Genomic DNA, 20,339 nt, shown 5'->3' on the forward strand with positions numbered 1-20,339 from the left:
GCCGGATCTCTCCGGCGCCCTCCCGCCCCGTTTCCCAGCGCGGTGGGCGGGTGGGCGCAGCGGCGGGCGGGCAGGCACAGCGCGATCTCTCTGGCGCCCTCCCGCCCTGTTTCCCAGGGCGGGTGGGCGCAGTGCGCAGCGCGGCTCCCACAGGCGCAGCTGCGCGGCGGATCAGCGGATTGGCCGGCCAGCGGGCGGGCGCAGCTCGCGGCGCCTTTCTGGCGGGCTGGTGCCATGGTGCCCTGCGCCACCGGGGGTCTACCTAGAGCCGGGCCTGGGTGGCACAAGGTGTTCTATAGGTCCTAGAAATGCCCCATAACCACCACATCATACGCTTTTGCTGTCCCTGCACAGATTTACAACACAAAACGGTCCCTATTGGCCTTCCTGTCAAGATTAGTTGTCCAAATGTCACAGAGGGGATGGCAAAAAGGAAGTCACCTACACCCTTTTTATCTCCTAACAGAGGTATGTGATTTCTGAACAGAGAATGGTGTTCTGGTTATCACGGCAAGTCACTATCAAGAGGCTACGTAGGTTCATGCAATTGTAGCCCAACACAAAATCATGTGGCAAGGAGCTCCATGGGTTAATTATGTGCTGTGCTCACAAATCTTTCCTTTGTTTGCCTGGAACCTTCTGCTGACGAGTTCTCCTGCATGGCCTGGAGACAGGGATGTACCTAGGGGTTGGCTGCTGCCAAGGACACAGGCCTCGGGGGCCACAAAAAGTGTCCCTCTCCACTCTGCCTGCCCATCTATGCACTTCCCTGGGCTGCTACTCCGCTGCTCTGAATAGCTGGGCAAGGTATGCAACCTCCTCTGGGTGCCTTGGCAGAGGGATGTAGTTGCTGGTGAAAGCAGGTGAGAGCTGCAGGAGGAGGAAAAAGGGAGGGAGGGAGGAGCCAGAAGGTATAGCAGCAAGTAGAGGGAGGGAGGAAGAGGAGGGGAGGCAGAGCAGAGCAGACCCAACCCTGATGGCTGCAGAGGAAGTCACCGGCAAAGCATGAAAGGTGACAAAAAGCAAACTTTTTCCGTTTCTGCTACATGATCTCTCCCAGCTGAGACACCTCCTTGCCAAGAGGGCAAGGAAGCCCAGATACACCTCTGCCTGGAGATACTGTGCTTGGGAGAGAAATGATTCTGTCTCCTCCCCCATGAATGATCTTCCACGGCTCCCAGTTATCGCAGTGGGGATTGTGCAGGAGAACCTCCGGATGGACTGCGCCTTATTCCGTAAGCTTCTTTCATCCCTGCCAAGGACCCGCCTCCTGTGGCCACAGCCCCGCCCCTCACCTGTTGCTTATAGCAGTCCTTTTTGTCTGACTGGGCACTGTTCTGGCAGCCTCCCGTCTCCGTGTTGTTCTGGCAGGGGCAGCCGGTCCCATCCAGCTCATTACACGAGTCAGCGTGGCCGTTGCACTGGCACCTGGGAGGAGAGGGGTCACAGTGAGACACAAGAACATGGGAAGAGCCTTCCTGGACTAGGGCAACGGCCCATCCAGCATCCTGATCTCACAATGGCCAGCCAGAGGCCTATTGAAATCCCCCAACCACAAGAGCCCTCTCCCCTCTTGTGACTTCCAGCAACCGGTATTCAGAAGCATTATTGCCCCTAGGGAGATATATGCATGGCCCACCCATTCCCAATTCCACTGGTTTTTAAATGGACCCTGAACATAAGACTATAAGAACAGTCCTGATAGGATCCAGCACATCCTTGTCCGGGATCCCGGCCAACCAGATATTGTGGGATACCTGTTTCTAAGTGCTTTTAATATGTGGCGTTCTCTGTTGTTTTTACTGCTGCCGTTGTAGCGTCATGAGGTTTTTTTTATTGATACTGCATATGAAGGGAAGATGCCCTGGGATAGGTTTTGCCCTAGAACGCCGTATACGTTTGCTTTATTTTTAATAAATAAGAACGACTCAGCCTTGGCCTCCCCCGCTCCTTACTTGGTGCACTTCCCCTCCAGCAGGAAGTAGCCGTGCAGGCAGCTCTCGCATTTCTCCCCAAAGCTGTTGTTCTGACAGTTCACGCACACGGCGGCGTCCTCAGCTGGCCCTTCTGCCACCCATTTGGGGATCTGTGGGGAGGCAGGGAGACGAGCGAAATGTGACATCCCACGTGTGCTTTCCTCCCTGGCAGAAGACTAGGCTCACGATCCTCTGGTGCAAATTCTGATCCTGTCTGCTCGGGAAACGTGAGGCAACCCACCCCCCTCTCTGAAAGGCAGCTGGTTATAGTGGAATTGGGCTTCACGTAACCTGCCCATCACTTGCACGCTGCTGCATTTTCATTAGACCTAGCAGCAAGTGTTTCATGTATTCTTGGGGGCAAAGGCCAGCTTCAAAATGTAACTGGGAAATATATATTTCGAGGAAGGCAAGGAGCCTTAAATCACTGCCTTTTCTCAAGAAAGGAGATTTATTTCTCATGCAGAGAAAAGTGCACAGCGTGGGTGGCACTGAACTACCTTGCAGGGTTGCGAAGAGGATAAAACGGGGAAGAAGAGAACCCCGAATGTCACCTCGAGCTCTTTGGAGAAAAGGAGGGATAGAAATGCAACAGTTAAAACTATGTTTTACTCAGGGGAGCCCCGTTGAAATAAATGAGCATGGCTGAATTGGGCCCATTAATTTCAGCAGGTCTGTGCTGAGCAACTTTGTTGAATAGCACCCCATGCCGGCGCTAGTGACAAGTGCTCATACATCTATTTTACAGGCACACAGAGGAGTAACCAAAAATAGTACCTGTTCAAAGGGGTGGCTATGATGCAGTAAGCACAGGAGTTCTGCACACAGTGAAGGTGCCAATATGCATTGGATTCTCTGAAGAATAGGGATGCACCCTTTTGACCTGGCAAGTCTCCTTCCACCAAAAGAGCCGCTAGCAGTTGTCCCGGCAAGCCAGGCCCGGCTCCCCTACCACTGGCACTCACCAAGGCCGGCTCCAGTGGGAAGCGGGCAGGATCCCGGCGTGCTCTCTCGTACTCCTCTCGTGTGATGCACACGTTGCTGTTTCCCCGGCAGAAAGTGTTGCATGGGCGACAGGAGCCGCCACTCAGCGCTGACCCCACAAAGAGTGGCTGGCATTTTTCACAGTGCTGCCCCTGAGGGAAAGAGGCAAGGGGGCAAGAGTTTGGCACAAACACGCAAAGCAAGCGGCGGTTTGCCCTTTTCGGCCTCCCAGGGAAGGGGGCTGCCCCTCCGTTCTTCAGGAGGCCTTTAGAGGGAGGCAAGTCCATGCAAGAACACAGTAGCACAGGGATTTGAGAAGCTGCTTTCTACTGAGTCTGACCATTGGTCCATCTAACTCAGTCTTGTCTACACTGACTGGCAGCCGCTCTCCAGGGTGTCAGGTAGGAAGTCCCCCCCCCCCCCAGCTCTGCCTGCAGACATTGCTGGAGCTTGAACCTGGGTGCTTCTGCATTCAGGGCAGATGCTCTCCCATCGCAGCCCAGTGTGAACACAGCTGCAGATCTCCTCTTCCAACTTGCCTCCGCTCCAGCCCTTGCACCCTCAGCTTCCGCCCTCTCCCTGTGCCACTTGGACCCTCCCAGCCGCCCGCTCCCCTCACCATGGTGTTGTTGAAGCACTGCAAACACTGGTCCTGGGCCTCCACCCCCTGGCAGTTGCTGTGCTTGTTGCACTGACACTCCACGGAGCAGTTCTGCCCCACATAGCCAAAGTGGCACTGGCAGGCGTTGGGCTCCACGCAGGTCCCGTTCACGCAGCCCTGCTCACACACCGGCTTGCACAGCCCCGTCACGCTGCAGGGGAGAAAGGAGGACGCGCAGCACAATTGGTACACAGTGTGTGCAATCCCCAACCCCCCGGTGGAAATTCTGCAAAGGTTTCCCCACACGCTGGTGTTGCCTGGCTAAAAAGAGTGGCTAGAAATTGCTCCGCCTAATAGCAAACTTGAGTGGTTTTCTGTGCATCGGTATGGAAGTGAAAGACAGCCACAAAAAATTAAAGGAGTGGCTGCCCCTATTTGGGAGACATAGGTACACAGAATTATATTAAAAGGAATTTTAAATTAATGAGATTTTTTGAAACCCACAAAACCTGCCCAACAAGAACCTGTGAGTTTATAGCAAACTTTTTCAGCAAACTTTTTCAGCAAGGGGCTGGTCCACTGTCCCTCAAGACCTTGTGGGGGGATGGACTATATTTTTTGGGGGGGGGAATGAATGAATTCCTATGCCCCACAAATAACCCAGAGATGCATTTTAAATAAAAGCACACGTTCTACTCATGATAAAAACACCAGGCAGGCCCCACAAATAACCCAGAGGCACATTTTAATTAAAAGGGCACATTCTACTCATGTAAAAACACGCTGATTCCTGGAACCTCCGCGGGCCGGATTTAGAAGGTGATTGGGCCGGATCCGCTCCCCGGGCCTTAGTTTGCCTACCCATGGTTTATAGAATGTGGATAGCCTCAAGCAGCCTTTCTCAGCCCTGAGTCCCCAGATGTGCTCAAACCACAACTCCCATTACCCCTGAGCTCTGGGCCAGGCCGGCTAGGAATGATGGGAGTCGTAGTCCAACCAAAGTTGAGGTTCCTAGAGGGACAATCCTCGGCTTCACGTCTTGGTTTGCTTGGGCAAAACAAACCATAACCAGTCCAGTTCAGGCTTAACAGGAAGCAGAGATTGTGCTTGCTTTGTTGCTTATGCAGAGAGGAGAGCGAAGCAAGAACCTCTGCATTCTCAGTACAGTACAGTACTGTACGCCATCAACAGCAGTTGTGATGTACAGACATAACCTATGTGCGTTTACCCTGAAGGAGGAAGGGGTGCTGAAGGGACAAGTGATCCCCTCAATTTGGGAGGGTGAAGCTGCAGCAAATGACACCCTCCATCAATGGAGATGAGTGGCCGGTTCGTGCGCAATATTTAAAGAGACTAGGGTAGGCAGAAGGGATTTCACATATCAGTTGTGTAAGAGAGAGGGCTTGCAGAGAGCAGCCCACTCTGCTTACTTCCACCAGATGGGAGAGCAGCAGCAAGTCTGGGAGTTCAAATCAGGAACAGGAAGGGTTAAGACGGGTCCAGGGCTCTGCAGAGTCCTGGTGGCTCAGCTCCAGGTTGGTAGCAGGGAAGCAGGGGAGGAGCTAGCTTCAGCAGGGGCTGGAAAGGAGGGAGGAGAGAGAACGGCACCTCAGGAGCCTGGTTTGGGACCACGGAGGACCCATAGAGCAAGGAGGAGGGGCGTTTGGAGTCTTAAAAGGGGGGTCAGAGCCCACGAGACGCCATTGTGGGCTTCTGCCCCATGCAGAGCAGACATGATTTGAGACATCTCACCACTGTATATAGCATGCACAATAAAACTATGAAAATCCAGAGGATGTGTGGAGTGCTTACTCGGGAGTAGCCAACACCCCATCTGTGACAGCAAGCCCACAATCTCTTGATGGCTACCCCGAGGGAAGAGGGCTGCAAATGTAGCAGCCGGCATGAAGTTGGCAGCATCTAAAGCAGAAGAGAGAGATGCCGAGGGAGGATTGGCATGAGTTGCCAGCACCCTGCAACTATGGAACGGCTCAAGCACCAGGTAGGCACCCGGGCACAGGGGAAGCCAAGCTTAGTGAACCGAGCAGCTCGGAACACAGCCCCCTCCAGCCAGATGTGATGCAGAGGGACAAAGCCCGCGCGCGGGTACTTTCAAACGCTGACGCGGGAAAACAGAGGGAAGAGAAAGGCGGGAGATGCCTTTACAATGCACCCAGCCACTGGGTGGAACACTGCCCCCAGAGGAAGGAATGGCGAGAGCAGGCAGGCACAGACGCAAGCCTGGATGCCAGATCAGGAGGGGAGGGGCCAGGCAGAGCACCAACAACTGAGCCCTCCTGTAACACCCCACAGCACGACAAAGAGATGGAAGTGAGTCTGCAGCTGCCAAGAGGCCAGACCCAGGAGACAGTCGGGCTTCTCCGCAGGGGCAGCAGCAACGATTTCCTATCGGTGCACTTGGCTAAGCAGGATCAGATTCCCATTTTCCCAAGGGAGCTGCCCATGAGCGTCTTGACCGTAGGCGGCCGGGAATTGCAGGAGGGTGAGGTCACGCAACAGACCCCCTCTCGGAAGATGACAGTGAACAAGCACGCAGAAGTGCTAGCTTTGGACTTAATGGACAATGACCCTGTGGGCAGCCAGCGCCGGGGAGATCTCACCTTTGGAGATGCAGACGGCAAGGAGCACTGCAGGAAAGAAGGAGAATCCTCAGGATCGCACCACATCAGCTCCCCAGGCGGATGGAACGACGCAGAGGCGGGGATGCAGGAAGAGAAACTGAGCCAACTCACCAAAGAGGACACTTTTACCCAGAACATACGGAGGGACTTGAGGGAGAAAAAGGGGGCAGGGGAAGGGCTTGCCGAGAAAGAGGGGTTACTCTTTAGCAATGATGCCCGGTATATGCCCCAGGACTCCCTCAGAGGGAAGATTCTCAAGCAATATCATGACAACCCCACGGAGGGGCATGCAGTACATGTCTTCACGAGGCTCACACCCAGTAAGGCCAGTCTTGGGCGAAACCCCAGAGCCTTCCCAGAGCAGGGGGAGGGGGAGATTGGGGGACCACCTATTGAGGCATGGGGTGAGAGGAGGGAGACAGTACACCAACAACTGGATGGAGACGTGGCAAGGGGCAATGAGGCTTACAAGGAGGGGGCAGACCATCACAGGGGACTGGAGAAGGTCTTCCACGGAGGGGACAGGGTCTGGCTGTGGTCAGAAGGCCTTCCCATGGGGGGAAGGGGGAAGAAGCTGGCACCCAGAAGGCTGGGGCCCTTCAAGGTTCTGACACAGATCAACCCTGTCACCTTCAGGGGGGAAGCACCTACAGCGAGAAAGGTCCATCCCGTGGGTCACAGGTCTTTGCTCTCACACTTTAGGGAAAGCCCAAGGTTCAGAGGACGTGACACACATCCAACACAAGACGCTGACAGGAGGGAGGGGGAGGAAATCACACAAAAGACACTAGATAGAAGGGTGGAGGGAGAAGGCAGCCAAGAGGGTCCAGAAAGAAAGGAAGAGGAGGAGGTCTACAGTGCCACAGCGAGCCCGGGCTCCCGGTGGGGGGAGGGGGGGTTAAAATGTCTGATGGCCAGGCAGGGCACTCCTGCTTCCCAAAACGCGGAGGCAACCACGCACACCATGCAAGGGGAGGACCGCACACTGGAACTGCACGCTCCTTTCTCCCACAGACCCAAACCACCACACGTCAGTAGCACAGGGAACACAGAGGGGGAGGGCGATCCCAGGTGGGGAGCAGGGGAGACGCAGACCCAAGGAGCCCTCTGGGAATCGGAAGCAATTTTCCAGAGGGAGGAGGAGGATGACAACGGAAGGAACTACACGGACCAGCCACCCAGCACCGACGGGGAACAGGATTTTACACACACTACAGAGGAGGAAGACCTGTCAGGCTTCCAGCCCTCTTTACAGACATCAGACCAGGCAAACCAGGCCTCAGAAAGGGGGGGGGAGCCTGGAGGGGGGGTGGATGTAAGAGAGAGGGCTTGCAGAGAGCAGCCCACTCTGCTTACTTCCACCAGATGGGAGAGCAGCAGCAAGTCTGGGAGTTCAAATCAGGAACAGGAAGGGTTAAGACGGGTCCAGGGCTCTGCAGAGTCCTGGTGGCTCAGCTCCAGGTTGGTAGCAGGGAAGCAGGGGAGGAGCTAGCTTCAGCAGGGGCTGGAAAGGAGGGAGGAGAGAGAACGGCACCTCAGGAGCCTGGTTTGGGACCACGGAGGACCCATAGAGCAAGGAGGAGGGGCGTTTGGAGTCTTAAAAGGGGGGTCAGAGCCCACGAGACGCCATTGTGGGCTTCTGCCCCATGCAGAGCAGACATGATTTGAGACATCTCACCACTGTATATAGCATGCACAATAAAACTATGAAAATCCAGAGGATGTGTGGAGTGCTTACTCGGGAGTAGCCAACACCCCATCTGTGACAAGTTGTCTGAAATGCAGTGGGTTCTTAGTAGAGCCGAGGCAGCTACGGCCGAGACCACAGGCTTACAGTTCCCTCCTTCATCTCCGCCCCCCTCCCACGGCACTCACTTGTCCAGCGTGTAGCCGTTCTTGCAGGTGCACTTGTAGCCGTGGGGCAGGTCGTTGCAGTTCTGGGTCTCGTTGCAGTCGTGGTGCCCGTTCAGGCACTCGTTCTCAGGAGGGCATGCCATGAAGGCCCAGTCTGCTTTCAGGCCACATGACTCAACCAATCCTGCAGGGGGGCGAGAGGGACAGGAGCTGCTGGCAACCCTTAAGAGCAGCTGCCCCGAACCTGGTGCCCTCAAGCTCTTCTGGGCTGCATCTTGCAACCGGCTTCTATCAGGCTCTCCACTTAATCCTGGGCAAAGGGCTTCCCCAGACCACAAATAAAGGGAAATATTTCTAAGAATCGCTATTATTATTATTATCATCATCACTACTACAGGTGAAATTTGGAAAATTAGAATATCGTTGAAAAGTGCATTTATTTCAGTAATGCAACTTATTATTTTTTTATTTTAATTTTTACAAATGCTTTCTTTTGGAAATTCCACAGTCATAAAACAAATAGTGACAATCATACAAAAATAAACATTGCTATGACATTTCATTAATTACATTCCATTTATAATTGACCCGCCTTAAAACAAATAATTACAATTACAACAAATAAAGGCTTGACATAACTTGCTTTGCATGTCATGCATCTATCTCATATATTGGTTTCACCTTTTAAGTTGCGTTACTGAAATAAATGCACTTTTCGACGATATTCTAATTTTACGAGTTTCACCTGTACTACTACTATATTTCTATACCGCTCTATACCTAGGGGTCTCAGGGCGGTTCACAGAAAAAAAATCAAGATATAAAATTACAAAATACCTAATAAAAATAAAAACAACAACCCAATAGCCCTCCTCCCCAAAAGAATACATCGGATCAACCAAAGGCCTGGTTAAAAAGGAACACTTTTACCTGGCGCCTAAAGGTGTATAATGAAGGCGCCAGGCAAACTTCTCTGGGGAAAGCATTCCACAGACGGGGAGCCACTGCAGAGAAGGCCCCGTTCTCGTGTTGCCACCCTCCAAACCTCTTGGAGAAATACCTTGCTTGCAACAAGGATTTGTGAGCATTACTGCCGGGCCGCCACTTCCCATGCCTTGTCCTGTGCTGCTTTCCACACTCCTCTCTGAGAAGGTGCCATTGGCCCCACCCCACCCTTATCCCCAGTTCTGCTCAGTACGTACCGTGGTGAGGACCGCTCCTCCCTCCCTCCATGCACCGCCCTTTGCCGTTCTCGCCACGGAGGCCGCACCAGCCGCACCGGGGCTGCTGGATGCAGAGGGCGCACTGCTGGAAACGGGAGCAGGACGGGGTGCAGCTCTCGGCCCCACTCAGCACTCGGCCGCACATCCCAGCTGCGCAACGCATGGGCAGGTACGTGGGGCTCATGCACTGCAGGGAGACAGGGGCGGAAGAGGGTGCATGTTAGAGCTCACGTCTGCGCACTTTTCCCCATCGAAATCCTGCACTGTGAATAAATGACGCAGAGGAGCACTTTTTTTTTTGCAGAATTTCCGCAATCACAAGGGACTAAAACGAAAAAGGTTGAGAGATGCCCAGGAATCTCCCCAATCTACAGAATAATCCTGTTCCCAGAGGAAGGAAGGAAGGAAGGAAGGAAGGAAGGAAGGAAGGAAGGAAGGAAGGAAGGAAGGAAGGAAGGAAGGAAGGAAGGAAGGAAGGAGACACTTTCAAGAGGCGGCCTCTTCCGCCACAGCCTGCTCTCAGCTCCCCTGCACCCCCCAGGGATTACCTGCTGCAAGCTGACACTCCAGACACACTGCTGCCAGCCCCCGTCGGCCCCCTTGGAGCTCAGGCACTCCCCACAGATGCTATGGTTGTGGCACGGCGTGGGGCAGGCCAGCGGAGGCGATGATTCCACTGGCATGGGGGACACGTTGAGGAGAGAGTGGCTGAAGCAGGTCCAGTCGTAGGTGGGCTGCACGCTCAGGATACGCCTCGTCTCCCCTGGGCCAGAAGTGGGAGGAGGAGGAGAGTCAGCGGCGGTGGCCTTTGTGGTATCTGAGACGCTGCCTCCTTTTCCTCACAGGCGGCCTTACCAGGAGGCAAGGCATGTTGGCTGTTTCTTGGAGGATTCCTAAGGGCCATTTAAGCACTCAGGGGCCTGATTCGTGGGACGTGTGCACAGCCCCCCAGAGAAATAAAGAGGAGCTCTGTGCAGCTGGGGCAGGAGAAATTCTTGGGGAACTGTGCAACATGCTGCTGTCAGGAAAGCTGCTTGGATTTCTTTGTCTTGGGGATCCCCTCACAAACCAAGTACAGCCATACCTTATTTTGTGGCCGGGATCCGTTCCGGAGCCCCGGGCCACTAGCCGGAAAGGACGCAGGGCAAAGCGCTGCGTCTGTGCATGTGCACGGAGCAGTTTGCGCTTCTGTGCATAGCACGATTTACTGTTTCTGTGCATGCGCGGGCAGCAAACCCAGAAGTAACCAGTTTCGATACTTTTGGGTTTGCCATGGACGTTCGCCGGAATGGATGCTAGACGAGGCGGACGTTCGCGGAGGTATTACTGTAACTACCAATTAACATTGCTCTTTTCATCAGCTCCCCCCAAACGCTTCCATTCACCCTTCATTCCATCAGTGGCAGATCTTGAGGTCTGAAATTTGGCATGGCCCCCGTCTCTCACCTTCCATTCTACATCATATTTGCAGCATCCCTGAGGCTCTGTGACTGAACTGCTCCCCTAAATCTGCCTCTGATTTCTTATTGGTTGTCTGACCAATATCTGACTTAGCGTGCTATTCTGTCCTGAAGAGCCCAATAACATAAGATCAGGCCATTGAGCCTCCTAATCCAGCACCCCGTTCTCACAGTGGCCAACTCAGGCAGGTCCCGTGCACAAGAGCAGTCTCCCCTCCTGGGGCTTCCAGCCACAAAATCCACATTTGCCTCCTCCTTGCACTCCTCTGCAGCCCCTTCATTGCAGGTCTTTCTCCCTCTGCCTGCAAGGCTCATCAACGGTTCCTCCCCCCCCCCACCAGCCACCACATCTAACCCCTCACCTGTGCGCTTGAACTGCCGCGTCCACATGCACTTCCCAGAAGCCGTGCACTTGGCGCAGTCGGAGGCCTCGCACGAGATCTCCGAACAGTTGCTGGCGACGAAGATCTCGCGCTGGTTAATGCGACAGTCGTTCTCCGAGGTGCAGCTGCCGGTGCTGCCAATGCAGGCGCCCTCGGGGCAATTGGTGCACCACTTGCACTGGGGTAAGGCCTGGGGGGGGGTCAGAAAACAAGGTCAAAGCCTCCCCAACTGGGGCGCGGTCACTACAAACCAAAGGATGGTGACAGTGCTTTTCCCCCCGAGCCCTTTCCCTGCTATAAGCTTGGCTTATATAAGCCTATTTCACAAATTTACATATTCATATAGTTTTTATTGCATAGCTGTCATAAACCACTTTGGGTTTTAAAAGTAAGACAGCAGTGTGCAAATATTTTAATAAATAAACTGGCACTGTAACCTTTCTGGCGCTCGGTGTGTTCTGAGTAGCATTGATGCTGATCTGCAGGTGGAAATTAGGGGTTGCAATCAGATCACTTTCCATCATAGAATTGTAGAGTTGGAAGGGACCCTGTGGGTCACCGAGTCCAAGCCCCTGCAATGCAGGAATCTCAACTAGATCATACATGGCAGATGGCCATCCAACCTCTGGTTAAAAACCTCCAAGGAAGGAGAGTCCACCACCTTCCGAGGGAGTCCGTGCCACTTTTGAACAGCTCTTGTTGTTAGAAAGTGCTTCCTGGTGTTTGGTCAGAATCTCCTTTCATTGGTTTGGGTCGTAGCCTCCAGAGCAGAAGAAAACAAGTTTGCTCCATGACCGCCCTTTAGAAATTTGAAGATGGCTATCGTATCTCCTCTCCCTTTCCTCATTACCAGGCTAAACAAACCCTGTTCCTTCAACCGTTCCTCATAAGGCTTGGTTTCCAGACCTTTGATCATCTTGTTATTTTGGGCCTAGTTCTCCAATCTGTTAGGGTCATCTTGAACCCCAATTCTGTCCTCAATCCTTTTTGCCATTTCCCTCTCCCTGTTCTCAGAACCCACTTCCTTGGGACACGCTGGAATACCTGGGCCACGCTTCAAATTCCGCACTTCCCTATCATTCCCCTGCACCCAATTCGGGGAGCGTCGGGAACTGGAGAGGTGGGGATTACGTGCTACTACAGTGTGATCTGAAGGCCACCACCTGCCTTCAGCACTCCCTGAAAAGTGAATGCGGAAGTGCAGAGTTTGGGAGCCCCGCAACCTCCAACACAGAAGGAAGAAGAGGGTGCTCCCCAGGCAGTGCCAGAAGGAGGGCTGGGGGCTACTCACTGGAATGCCCAGGCTGTGGGCCATGGCACGTGGGTGCTGGGCAAGGCACTCGCTGCAGGTCCTCAGCCGGCGGCACTCATCTGCGGACCTTGGGGTAGGGAAGCAGGAGGTCCCACCCGAACATCCCTGCCTGCAGGAAGGAAAGGAGAGCAACCAGGAAGCTCAGTGGGGGGGGGGGCTCTTCCAAACTCTCCCTATTTGCTCAACCTTCTCAAATGCATGATCTGCACCCCCCCCCCCGATTTATTTATTTATTTATTAAAAGGGAGTGCAATTCTCTAAAATGAGAGGCTATCATGATGAATCACATTGTTAAAGGAGGCCACATCCATCTTCCTGTAGGCCTCCAGAGGACTACAACTCCCATCATCCCTCACCTGCTGGCTGCGGCTGATGGGAACTGGAGGTCAACTACATCTGGAGGGCTACAGGCTCCCCACCCCTGCTCTAAACAAATGGGGGGGGGAGATGGAAAAAGTTTATGGGATGAGAGCAAACAAAATTGGCTTGTGTGGAAACAATGAGAGGGAAATAAAGATGGAAGAGGACAACCAAATTAAGGGTCTTAAGGCAATTCACACAATGAAAGAATTAAGAAAAGGTGGTACGATGTTCCCAATAAGCAATTCAACCATCTATTAGCTGAGATAAAAAGTTAATCAGTTTGGTTATGGAATTTGATGTATCTATAGCAGTACAAAGGTTTGGTTAGGCTGAAGAGAGTTTTTGGCAAAGTTGAAGAACCTGGAAAACGAATTAGCAAGGGAGCAACAGGAAGGGGAGCACTCATGTGTACTTTATGGGAAATTATGGGTCTAGGAGTGAATTTTTTGGCAGAGGATTCAGTGTCTCTTCTGTGCAGAACTTTATGAAACTACGCAGCACGAATATGAAATCCGTTTGCTAACAATTGTGCACTCCCTAGAATGGCTACATTTCAATAACCTGAAGGCACCTGACGGTGCTTTGGCAGTGCCTCATTTTAACTCCCACGACTACTTGTGCATCTCCTGCCACCTATGAGCTCCTCCCAAACAGCTCCAGCCCCCAGTTCTTCTCTCCGCTCTTGCCTAGTCCCACCCCAACTGCTAACCACACCGTCCTGTTTCCTAACAAGAGGCACGGTCCGGCCACTCTCATCTTTGCCATTTGCACAGACTCTGCCCCTCCACACCTCTCAGCAGCATCCGCAGAGAGGCAGCTGGCGTGGCACCAGGTGCAGCTGGCGTTAGACCTGTTGCAGGCTTCTGGACTGCTGAAGATGAGGCAAGGGTCGGAGGGCACAGAGAGAGCCACCATACACCCCAACGCCACCCCGTTGAAGCCCCCGGAGAGGTAGATGCGCCCTCCAACAGCGGCCACGGCGTGGGCAATGGACTCCATGATGGGCTCTCCCACGACTGCTTCTGCTGCAGAGGGGAAAAGGAAACGCACAGGTGAGCAAAACTGGACAGAGAACACACAGGGCTAAGGACATAATTGCACCTACGTAGCCAAATGGAACAACTGAAGGTGTTCTTTCAGAAAAGTATGGAAGGAAACGGCTTGCAAGGCAAACACTGAAGATGAGGAAGCACTAGGGAACTTATAAAACGGCAAATGGGAAGGGGATCTCATCCTCCAGCCAGCATGGCCAGTGGACAGGAATGATGTGAACTGAAATCTGCTGACATCCGGATGGCCAGAGGTTCCCCATCGCTTCACTAGATATATGAATATAATTTCTACAAGGGCCCTGCCCCGACTTAACACTGGGCAGTCTTCTAGACAACTGAAAGCACTTTGCAGGCCACACACTCTTCCCTGCACTCACAAAGGCGCCCTTTTCGAGGTCAGAGCTAACCATGGTTAGCTTTCTATCTACAATGAAGTGCTAACCATGGTTGATGCGAAACGAGTGCGTGCAAGCAGCTTCAGAGATGGATTTGCCACTAGCTTGATTTGGCAAAAACTCGAATAAGCACAGCTAGCTGAAATGGAGGGATAGAGAAATACCCACACTAGGCAGCAGGAACTCCCTATGGGGTGCCCTCCACTACCTAATCATGGATAACAGGTGGGTGCATGTCTACAGTCAGTCAGTCCACGTTGTGCGAGGCTCACTTACTCTCTTTTATCACATGTGCAAACATGGAGGGCTCGAAGCCCCAGGGATCTGTGGCAATCGATTCAAATTATGAACCGATAAGGTATTGTTCCGTTGCAAATTATAATGACTTGCGCCATTTATTCTGCATGTCAAATAGGGACCAGGGAGTATTATTTGTACGGAAGCTCAGATCATTGGGCCACAGGCTGATGCGCCTGGGGTGCCAAATCCTATACCTCTGATCTTACCAAAAAATCCATCCCAGCCCTGACCTGTGCTGTTGGGTAGGATCCAGGTGTTGCAGTTTAGCTGGTAGAAGAAAAGGTGGTTGGTGAAATTCTCGCGTTCTGTGCGCCCTCCGATCACCACCATGGTGTCCTTCAGTACTGCTGCAACGTGGAAGAAATGAGCCAGCGGCTGGTGAGGGAAGGAGGGTGTCAGGAAAGACGGGAAAGAGGCGTTTAGTATCAGCACATCACAATTCTCTCCAATATGAGCCTCATACTCCACGGGGACCCTTCTCAAGCCCATTCTTCCTGCCGGATGCTCTGCTCACCCGAAAGACAGAGATGGCTAAGCTCTTGCTCTCCAGGACAGACTGTATTATAACACCAATTCTGTTCCAAATATACTGGCTGCCTCCATTGACCATCCAAAGGAACAGAGCTGGTTTTGACCTTTAAACCTCTGCACTGCTTAGGACCCCAATATCCTCCCCACCCCCAAACAAAACCCTTGTGGTTAATGCAAGAAAGAGCTGGGGTGGGTTTGGAGGGGCGGGGATGTAAATTGCGCCGTCACTGAAATTGCAAGGAGGAAAAGCACCCTCCCTGGGGAAACGACGGCTCTGTCAAGTGTTTGCAGGATCCTGTGCTCATCATGGCCAACCTATACCAGATAACTTGCTCGGGAGGAACAACAAAATCTTCCGCAGGAAAGGGAAGACAAATTGCCGATAGTGGTTTAAGGCTTCAGCTGACCTCCTTATCAGGCTGACTCACACCCAGGGGATGACAAGGCCAAGCGTGCATTACACTGTTCTGTGCAATGGTTTCGCTCAAGGGAGCTGGCTCCTCCTCCCATATTGGGTGGGGGGGAGATCCTGGCCGTGAAGTTACTGGGGAAGGGCAGTAGATCGTGGGGGAGAAGATCGGCTTTTCACGCAGAAGATCCCAGGCTCAGTTCTGGACCAACTTCAGATAGGATTTGGAAAGACCTCTGCTGGAAACCCTGGAGATCTATTGCCAGTCAATGTAGACAGTATTGAGCTGGATAGCTCTAATTCTGCACAAGGCAGCTTCCTAGATTCCTATCTTCCAATCTCCATGCCACGTATTTAAACTTCCTGCTTAATTGTGCTTTGTGTGAAGCAGCAGAGTCATTGGGATTGTCTACCTCAAACACACAAACTTCTTGCACTGAGCTTGCCTACGTTCTATGTGATCTCGCCTCTCCTAGCATGTATATGCAAAAGAGGGCACACACGATACAGGTGCACGCGCACGCACGCCGTGCGCACACACACACACACACACACACACACACACACACACACCATTTTCTCATTCCCTCAACCCGTTCTGTCTTTGAAAATGAATCTTTTCTCGCTTACACTATCCTACATTTCCCTGCAACACATGGAATTGTAGAGCTGGAAGGGACCAAAAGGGTCATCTCCCAATGCAGGCATCTCACGGACAGTGCTAAACTGACCTCATAATTCATTCTGGGCCTCAGGGCTGTGCAATAGCAGCACCAAAGATGGGCAGAGTCTTCACACTGGGAAACTCTCTGGTGATTTCTCCGTACCAGAAGCCCTGTGTCTCTTTGGGGAGGCTAGTACTTTACAGCACCCTGGCCACAATTGTTATATTACTGCCCTGGCAGTATCTCACCTTTGGCCCCTGAGATGGAGCCAGCAAGCTCCAGGTCAGGTTGGGATAATAAAGGCTGTAGAGCTCAGGGGAAGCAGAAACCATCTCCACGTGGAAGCGATGGCCGCCAAAGACATAGATGGCATCCGTGCCCTCGTGGTACACAGCTGAGTGTCCGTACAGGCCTGAAAAGTAAGTTCAATACCAGGTGTTTGTTTGCTGGGTGGCGCAGGGGGCAGGGTTTGTGTTTGATCTCACTAGTGTAAATATGGAATCAGGCACCGTGGGACATTTGCAATGTTTCCCAGCCTGCAAGCCTGCACACCTTGCAACTGTGGCACGAAGGATTGCTGGGATTCCTCTCTAAGAGCTTTTAAGAAGAGGCGACTGTCTCAAATCAAGGCAACCTTGCCTTTTCAATAGGAGCCTCCCTGCATTTTTTGGCTCCGTAACCACCTAATTATCCCCAGGGCCCCACAGCAGGTTGAAAGGATCCCCTACCTGTAGGGGGCGTTCCAGCCTGGCTCCCAGCACGCCAGCTCTCCGACACGACGTTATATTCCAGCAGTTTCTTGTTGAAGCCGTTCTCAGGGGAGTAGCCGCCGATGAGGAGCAAGGAAGAGCCACGCCGAGCCGTGAGTGTGTGACCAGCCACGGCTGGGATGAGAGGGTCCTGGAGAAGTCGGGAAGGGAACAGGGAAGAAGAAAAGTTTGGATTTGATATCCCGCTTCATCACTACCCGAAGGAGTCTCAAAGCGGCTAACATTCTCCTTTCCCTTCCTCCCCCACAACAAACACTCTGTGAGGTGAGTGAGGCTGAGAGACTTCAAAGAAGTGTGACTAGCCCAGGCATCCCCAAACTTCGGCCCTCCAGATGTTTTGGACTACAATTCCCATCTTCCCCGACCACTGGTCCTTTTAGCTAGGGATCATGGGAGTTGTAGGCCAAAACATCTGGAGAGCCGCAGTTTGGGGATGCCTGGACTAGCCCAAGGTCACCCAGCAGCTGCATGTGGAGGAGCAGAGACGCGAACCCGGTTCCCCAGAGTACGAGTCTATCGCTCTTAACCACTACACTACACTGGTTTCAAGGATCCTGTCACACTGTCAGGATCCAGGGCGTAGGAAAGAGAAGGGCACCGGGCAAGGGTGTGGGGCACAGCGTTCCTTTCTCTTTCCACCAATGTGGATTCATCTGCAGCAATACTGGTGGAATGTGAGGGGGCCGTTTATAGGCTAAGACGGATTCCTTCCCCTCCACCATGGGATGGCCCAGAAGAAACCAGTAGGCTGCATCGTGGAAACAGAGGAGCATATGCCCCGTGCTTTCACCCCAGGCCTTTGCCCTGAGACCTCCCGCACTCAGGTCCTCTCTTCATTTCTCTATCGGTCATGCAACACCCACAGTTTCCGATTGGGCAAAGGTACAAGCCCAGCTTGGCAGTGTCCTGGAAGCCTCTGGTTGCCTGCTGTTGGAAGTGGACAGGTCTGATCTGGTTAACAGGGACCTGCCAACTGCTCGCAGTCTAAATGAGAGGGGTTACCTGCACAAGCCTCCATTGCAAAGTTGTGAGGTTGAGCAGCCAGAAGTCGTTGGCCACGCCGTCGGTTGTCAGTCCACCAAGCACATACATTGCCTTGCAGGAGGGGATGTAGGCAGCCGCGTGAAAGTAACGAGGGTTGGGCCCTGGGCCTCTGTCCTCCGTCCCTGCCAGCATCTGGGTCCAGCGGCGCTCGGCAATGGAGTACCTGCGGAGAGACAGCGCCCTCTGTGGTCAGGATGGGAAAGGCAGGGGCGACCCATTGGAATAAGCCTGATGAGGGGAGGGTCTCTTACCTGTACACGTTTCCCAGCATCCCCTCTCGCAGCGACATGCCCCCAAACATCCAAAGCGTGGTGTCCGGCCCCTCCACCATGGTGTGGCCCAGGCGGTGAAGAAACCGGCTGGCTGTGTCCTTGAAAAATGCACAGGTGAGAGTTAGATTAGTGCTGGAATCAACTCCAGAGCATCCCCCTTGTCCTGGGTTCTGCACCTATACCCACTTAGTGGCTGGTCACAGAGACCCTGAGTGCACAGAATCACAGAACTGTAGAGTTGAAGGGACCCCAGGGGTCATCTAGTCCAACCCCCTGCAATGCAGGAATATCAGCTAAAGCATCCATAACAGATGGCCATCCAACCTCTGCTTAAAAGCCTCCAAGGAAGGAGAGGCGATACCACCTCCCGAGGGAGACCATTCCAACTGTCAAATGACCCTTACAGTCAGAAAGTTCTTCCTGGTGTTTAGCCGGAATCTCCTTTCTTGTAACTTGAAGCCATTGGTTCAAGTCCTACCCTCCAGAGCAGGAGAAAAAAAGCACGCTCCCTCTTCCATGTGACAGCCCTTGAGACATTTGAAGATGGTCATCATATCTCCTTTCCCTCTCCTCTTTCCCAGGCTAAACAGCTCCTTCAACCATTCCTCAAAAGGCTTGGTTTCCAGATCCTTGATCATGTCGGTTGCCGTCCTCCTCAGACAGAGGACAAACTCCTTAGATGCTCCGAGTGTGTAATAAGCCCAAAGCACAGCTATTTTCAAGAGCAACATTGCTCAGAGCAGCAAAACTGTTATTTATTTAATGCAGTATGCGCTCAGTGATAAATTACCCATTCTCATGGCTCAAAGAGGCCCCAGGCCAGACAACAGATAAAATGAACCAAAAAGCTAATGTCAGAGGGAGCCTTCGAGGGGTGGGGGATTCACTTACAGCTGTCAGCTGGGTGTCGATCAAGGTCTCCCAAATGATCTTGCCAGCATCTAGAGGGATGGAACAATCTTTGCCGGCAAACTGATCGCTACAAACACACAGACCCAGGCTCTAGGGAAGAGATTGGGGGGGGGGGCAGAGAGACAAAGAAGGGTGGGAAGACAATGAGACTCGCAGGAGGAAGCATATGCATGGCGCGCACAAGTAACTCCTGTACTTTCTGGCGATTTCCATCTGTCTGAGCAACTAGATATGACTCCTGCACTTCGACCCACAGTCTGATTGCCTGCTTTTCCCTAAGGTGCAGCCTCAAGACCACCTCACCTATGTTCAGTTACCCAGCCTGCGACCATTCTGCTCAGCAGGATACAGCCAACCCTGCTTTTGTCATGCTGTCTTGCAAGGCCCTTTGGGCGTACCGTATCATTGCAGATCAGGCCTGGAACTTAATGCCTTTCTAGCTTGTGAATGCTTTTTGACTGGGCACCCATGTCAGCTCCTAAACTCCCTGGGCAGAAACCAATTGCCTTTCCCCTTTGCCATCGCGGCCACGCTTGCCCCTGGACCTTTCTGAAATATTTCTGCCCTTCATGCACACACACACACAAACCAAACCCCCAGGGCTCACCCTGTTGCAAACCCCCTGCCCCACGTAAGCACTGCAGTTGCCCGGGCAGATCTGAAACTGGCAGCTGGGCCCCGTGTAGCCGCTTCTGCAGATGCAGCTCCCCTCCTGGCACTCCTGGTTGGGGTGGCAGCTGGGGCGGCAGCGGTGCACCGTGTAGGTAGCGTTGAAGCCCGAAGCCTCGGTGGAGTTGGCCTCGTAGTAGATGACCAGGAGGCCTGCAAGTACAGGGAGGGAGAGAATCGGAGGAGCAGCATTCCTAGGTCGTGGAACTGCCAAGCTGGAAGGGACCCCGAGGATCATCTTGCCCAACCCCCGGCAATGCAGGAACATGCAATTGTCCCGTACGGATATTGAACCTGCAACGTTATCAGCACCACAGGTCTAGGTAAAAAGGTAAAGGTAAAGGACCCCTGGACGGTTAAGTCCAGTCAAAGGCGACTATGGGGTTGCAGTTCTCATCTCGCTTTTAGGCCGAGGGAGCTGGTATTTGTCCACAGACAGCTTTCCGGGTCATGCAGCCGGCATGACTAAACCGCTTCTGGCACAACGGGACACCGTGACGGAAACAAGAGCGCACGGAAACG

General features: G+C 53.1%; 2 protein-coding genes across 2 annotated transcripts in view; one reads left to right on the top strand and one right to left on the bottom strand.

Moving 5' to 3' along the window:
- Positions 1-20,339, bottom strand: part of MEGF8 (multiple EGF like domains 8) — a 54,989-nt gene that overhangs the window by 3,619 nt on the left and 31,031 nt on the right. Inside the window, exons 26-42 of the mRNA XM_035117353.2 lie at positions 19,756-19,970; positions 19,128-19,238; positions 18,216-18,334; positions 17,923-18,127; positions 16,879-17,050; positions 16,399-16,562; positions 14,776-14,920; positions 13,589-13,823; positions 12,415-12,544; positions 11,103-11,313; positions 9,829-10,043; positions 9,260-9,467; positions 8,079-8,241; positions 3,580-3,772; positions 2,942-3,112; positions 1,956-2,086; positions 1,296-1,428 (exon numbers count right to left, since the gene is read on the bottom strand). Coding sequence (XP_034973244.2) covers positions 1,296-1,428; positions 1,956-2,086; positions 2,942-3,112; positions 3,580-3,772; positions 8,079-8,241; positions 9,260-9,467; positions 9,829-10,043; positions 11,103-11,313; positions 12,415-12,544; positions 13,589-13,823; positions 14,776-14,920; positions 16,399-16,562; positions 16,879-17,050; positions 17,923-18,127; positions 18,216-18,334; positions 19,128-19,238; positions 19,756-19,970 — 2,921 coding nt within the window. The remainder of the gene's footprint in view (positions 1-1,295; positions 1,429-1,955; positions 2,087-2,941; positions 3,113-3,579; positions 3,773-8,078; positions 8,242-9,259; positions 9,468-9,828; positions 10,044-11,102; positions 11,314-12,414; positions 12,545-13,588; positions 13,824-14,775; positions 14,921-16,398; positions 16,563-16,878; positions 17,051-17,922; positions 18,128-18,215; positions 18,335-19,127; positions 19,239-19,755; positions 19,971-20,339) is intronic.
- On the top strand, positions 4,956-7,970 carry LOC132592288 (uncharacterized). The gene is made up of 2 exons (XM_060275597.1): positions 4,956-5,563; positions 5,875-7,970. Exons 1-2 carry the CDS (start codon positions 5,519-5,521, stop codon positions 7,693-7,695), a joined length of 1,866 nt encoding a protein of 621 aa, XP_060131580.1. The 5' UTR covers positions 4,956-5,518; the 3' UTR covers positions 7,696-7,970.

This window comes from Zootoca vivipara, chromosome 6, assembly GCF_963506605.1.
Source record: "Zootoca vivipara chromosome 6, rZooViv1.1, whole genome shotgun sequence".
NCBI lineage: Eukaryota > Metazoa > Chordata > Lepidosauria > Squamata > Lacertidae > Zootoca > Zootoca vivipara.

Coding starts and splice junctions, on each gene's coding strand:
- LOC132592288 (XM_060275597.1), top strand. CDS start 5,519: ATGAGTTGCCAGCACCCTGCAACTATGGAACGGCTCAAGCACCAG. Junction 5,564..5,874: donor TGGAACGGCTCAAGCACCAG/GTAGGCACCCGG, acceptor AACACCCCACAG/CACGACAAAGAGATGGAAGT.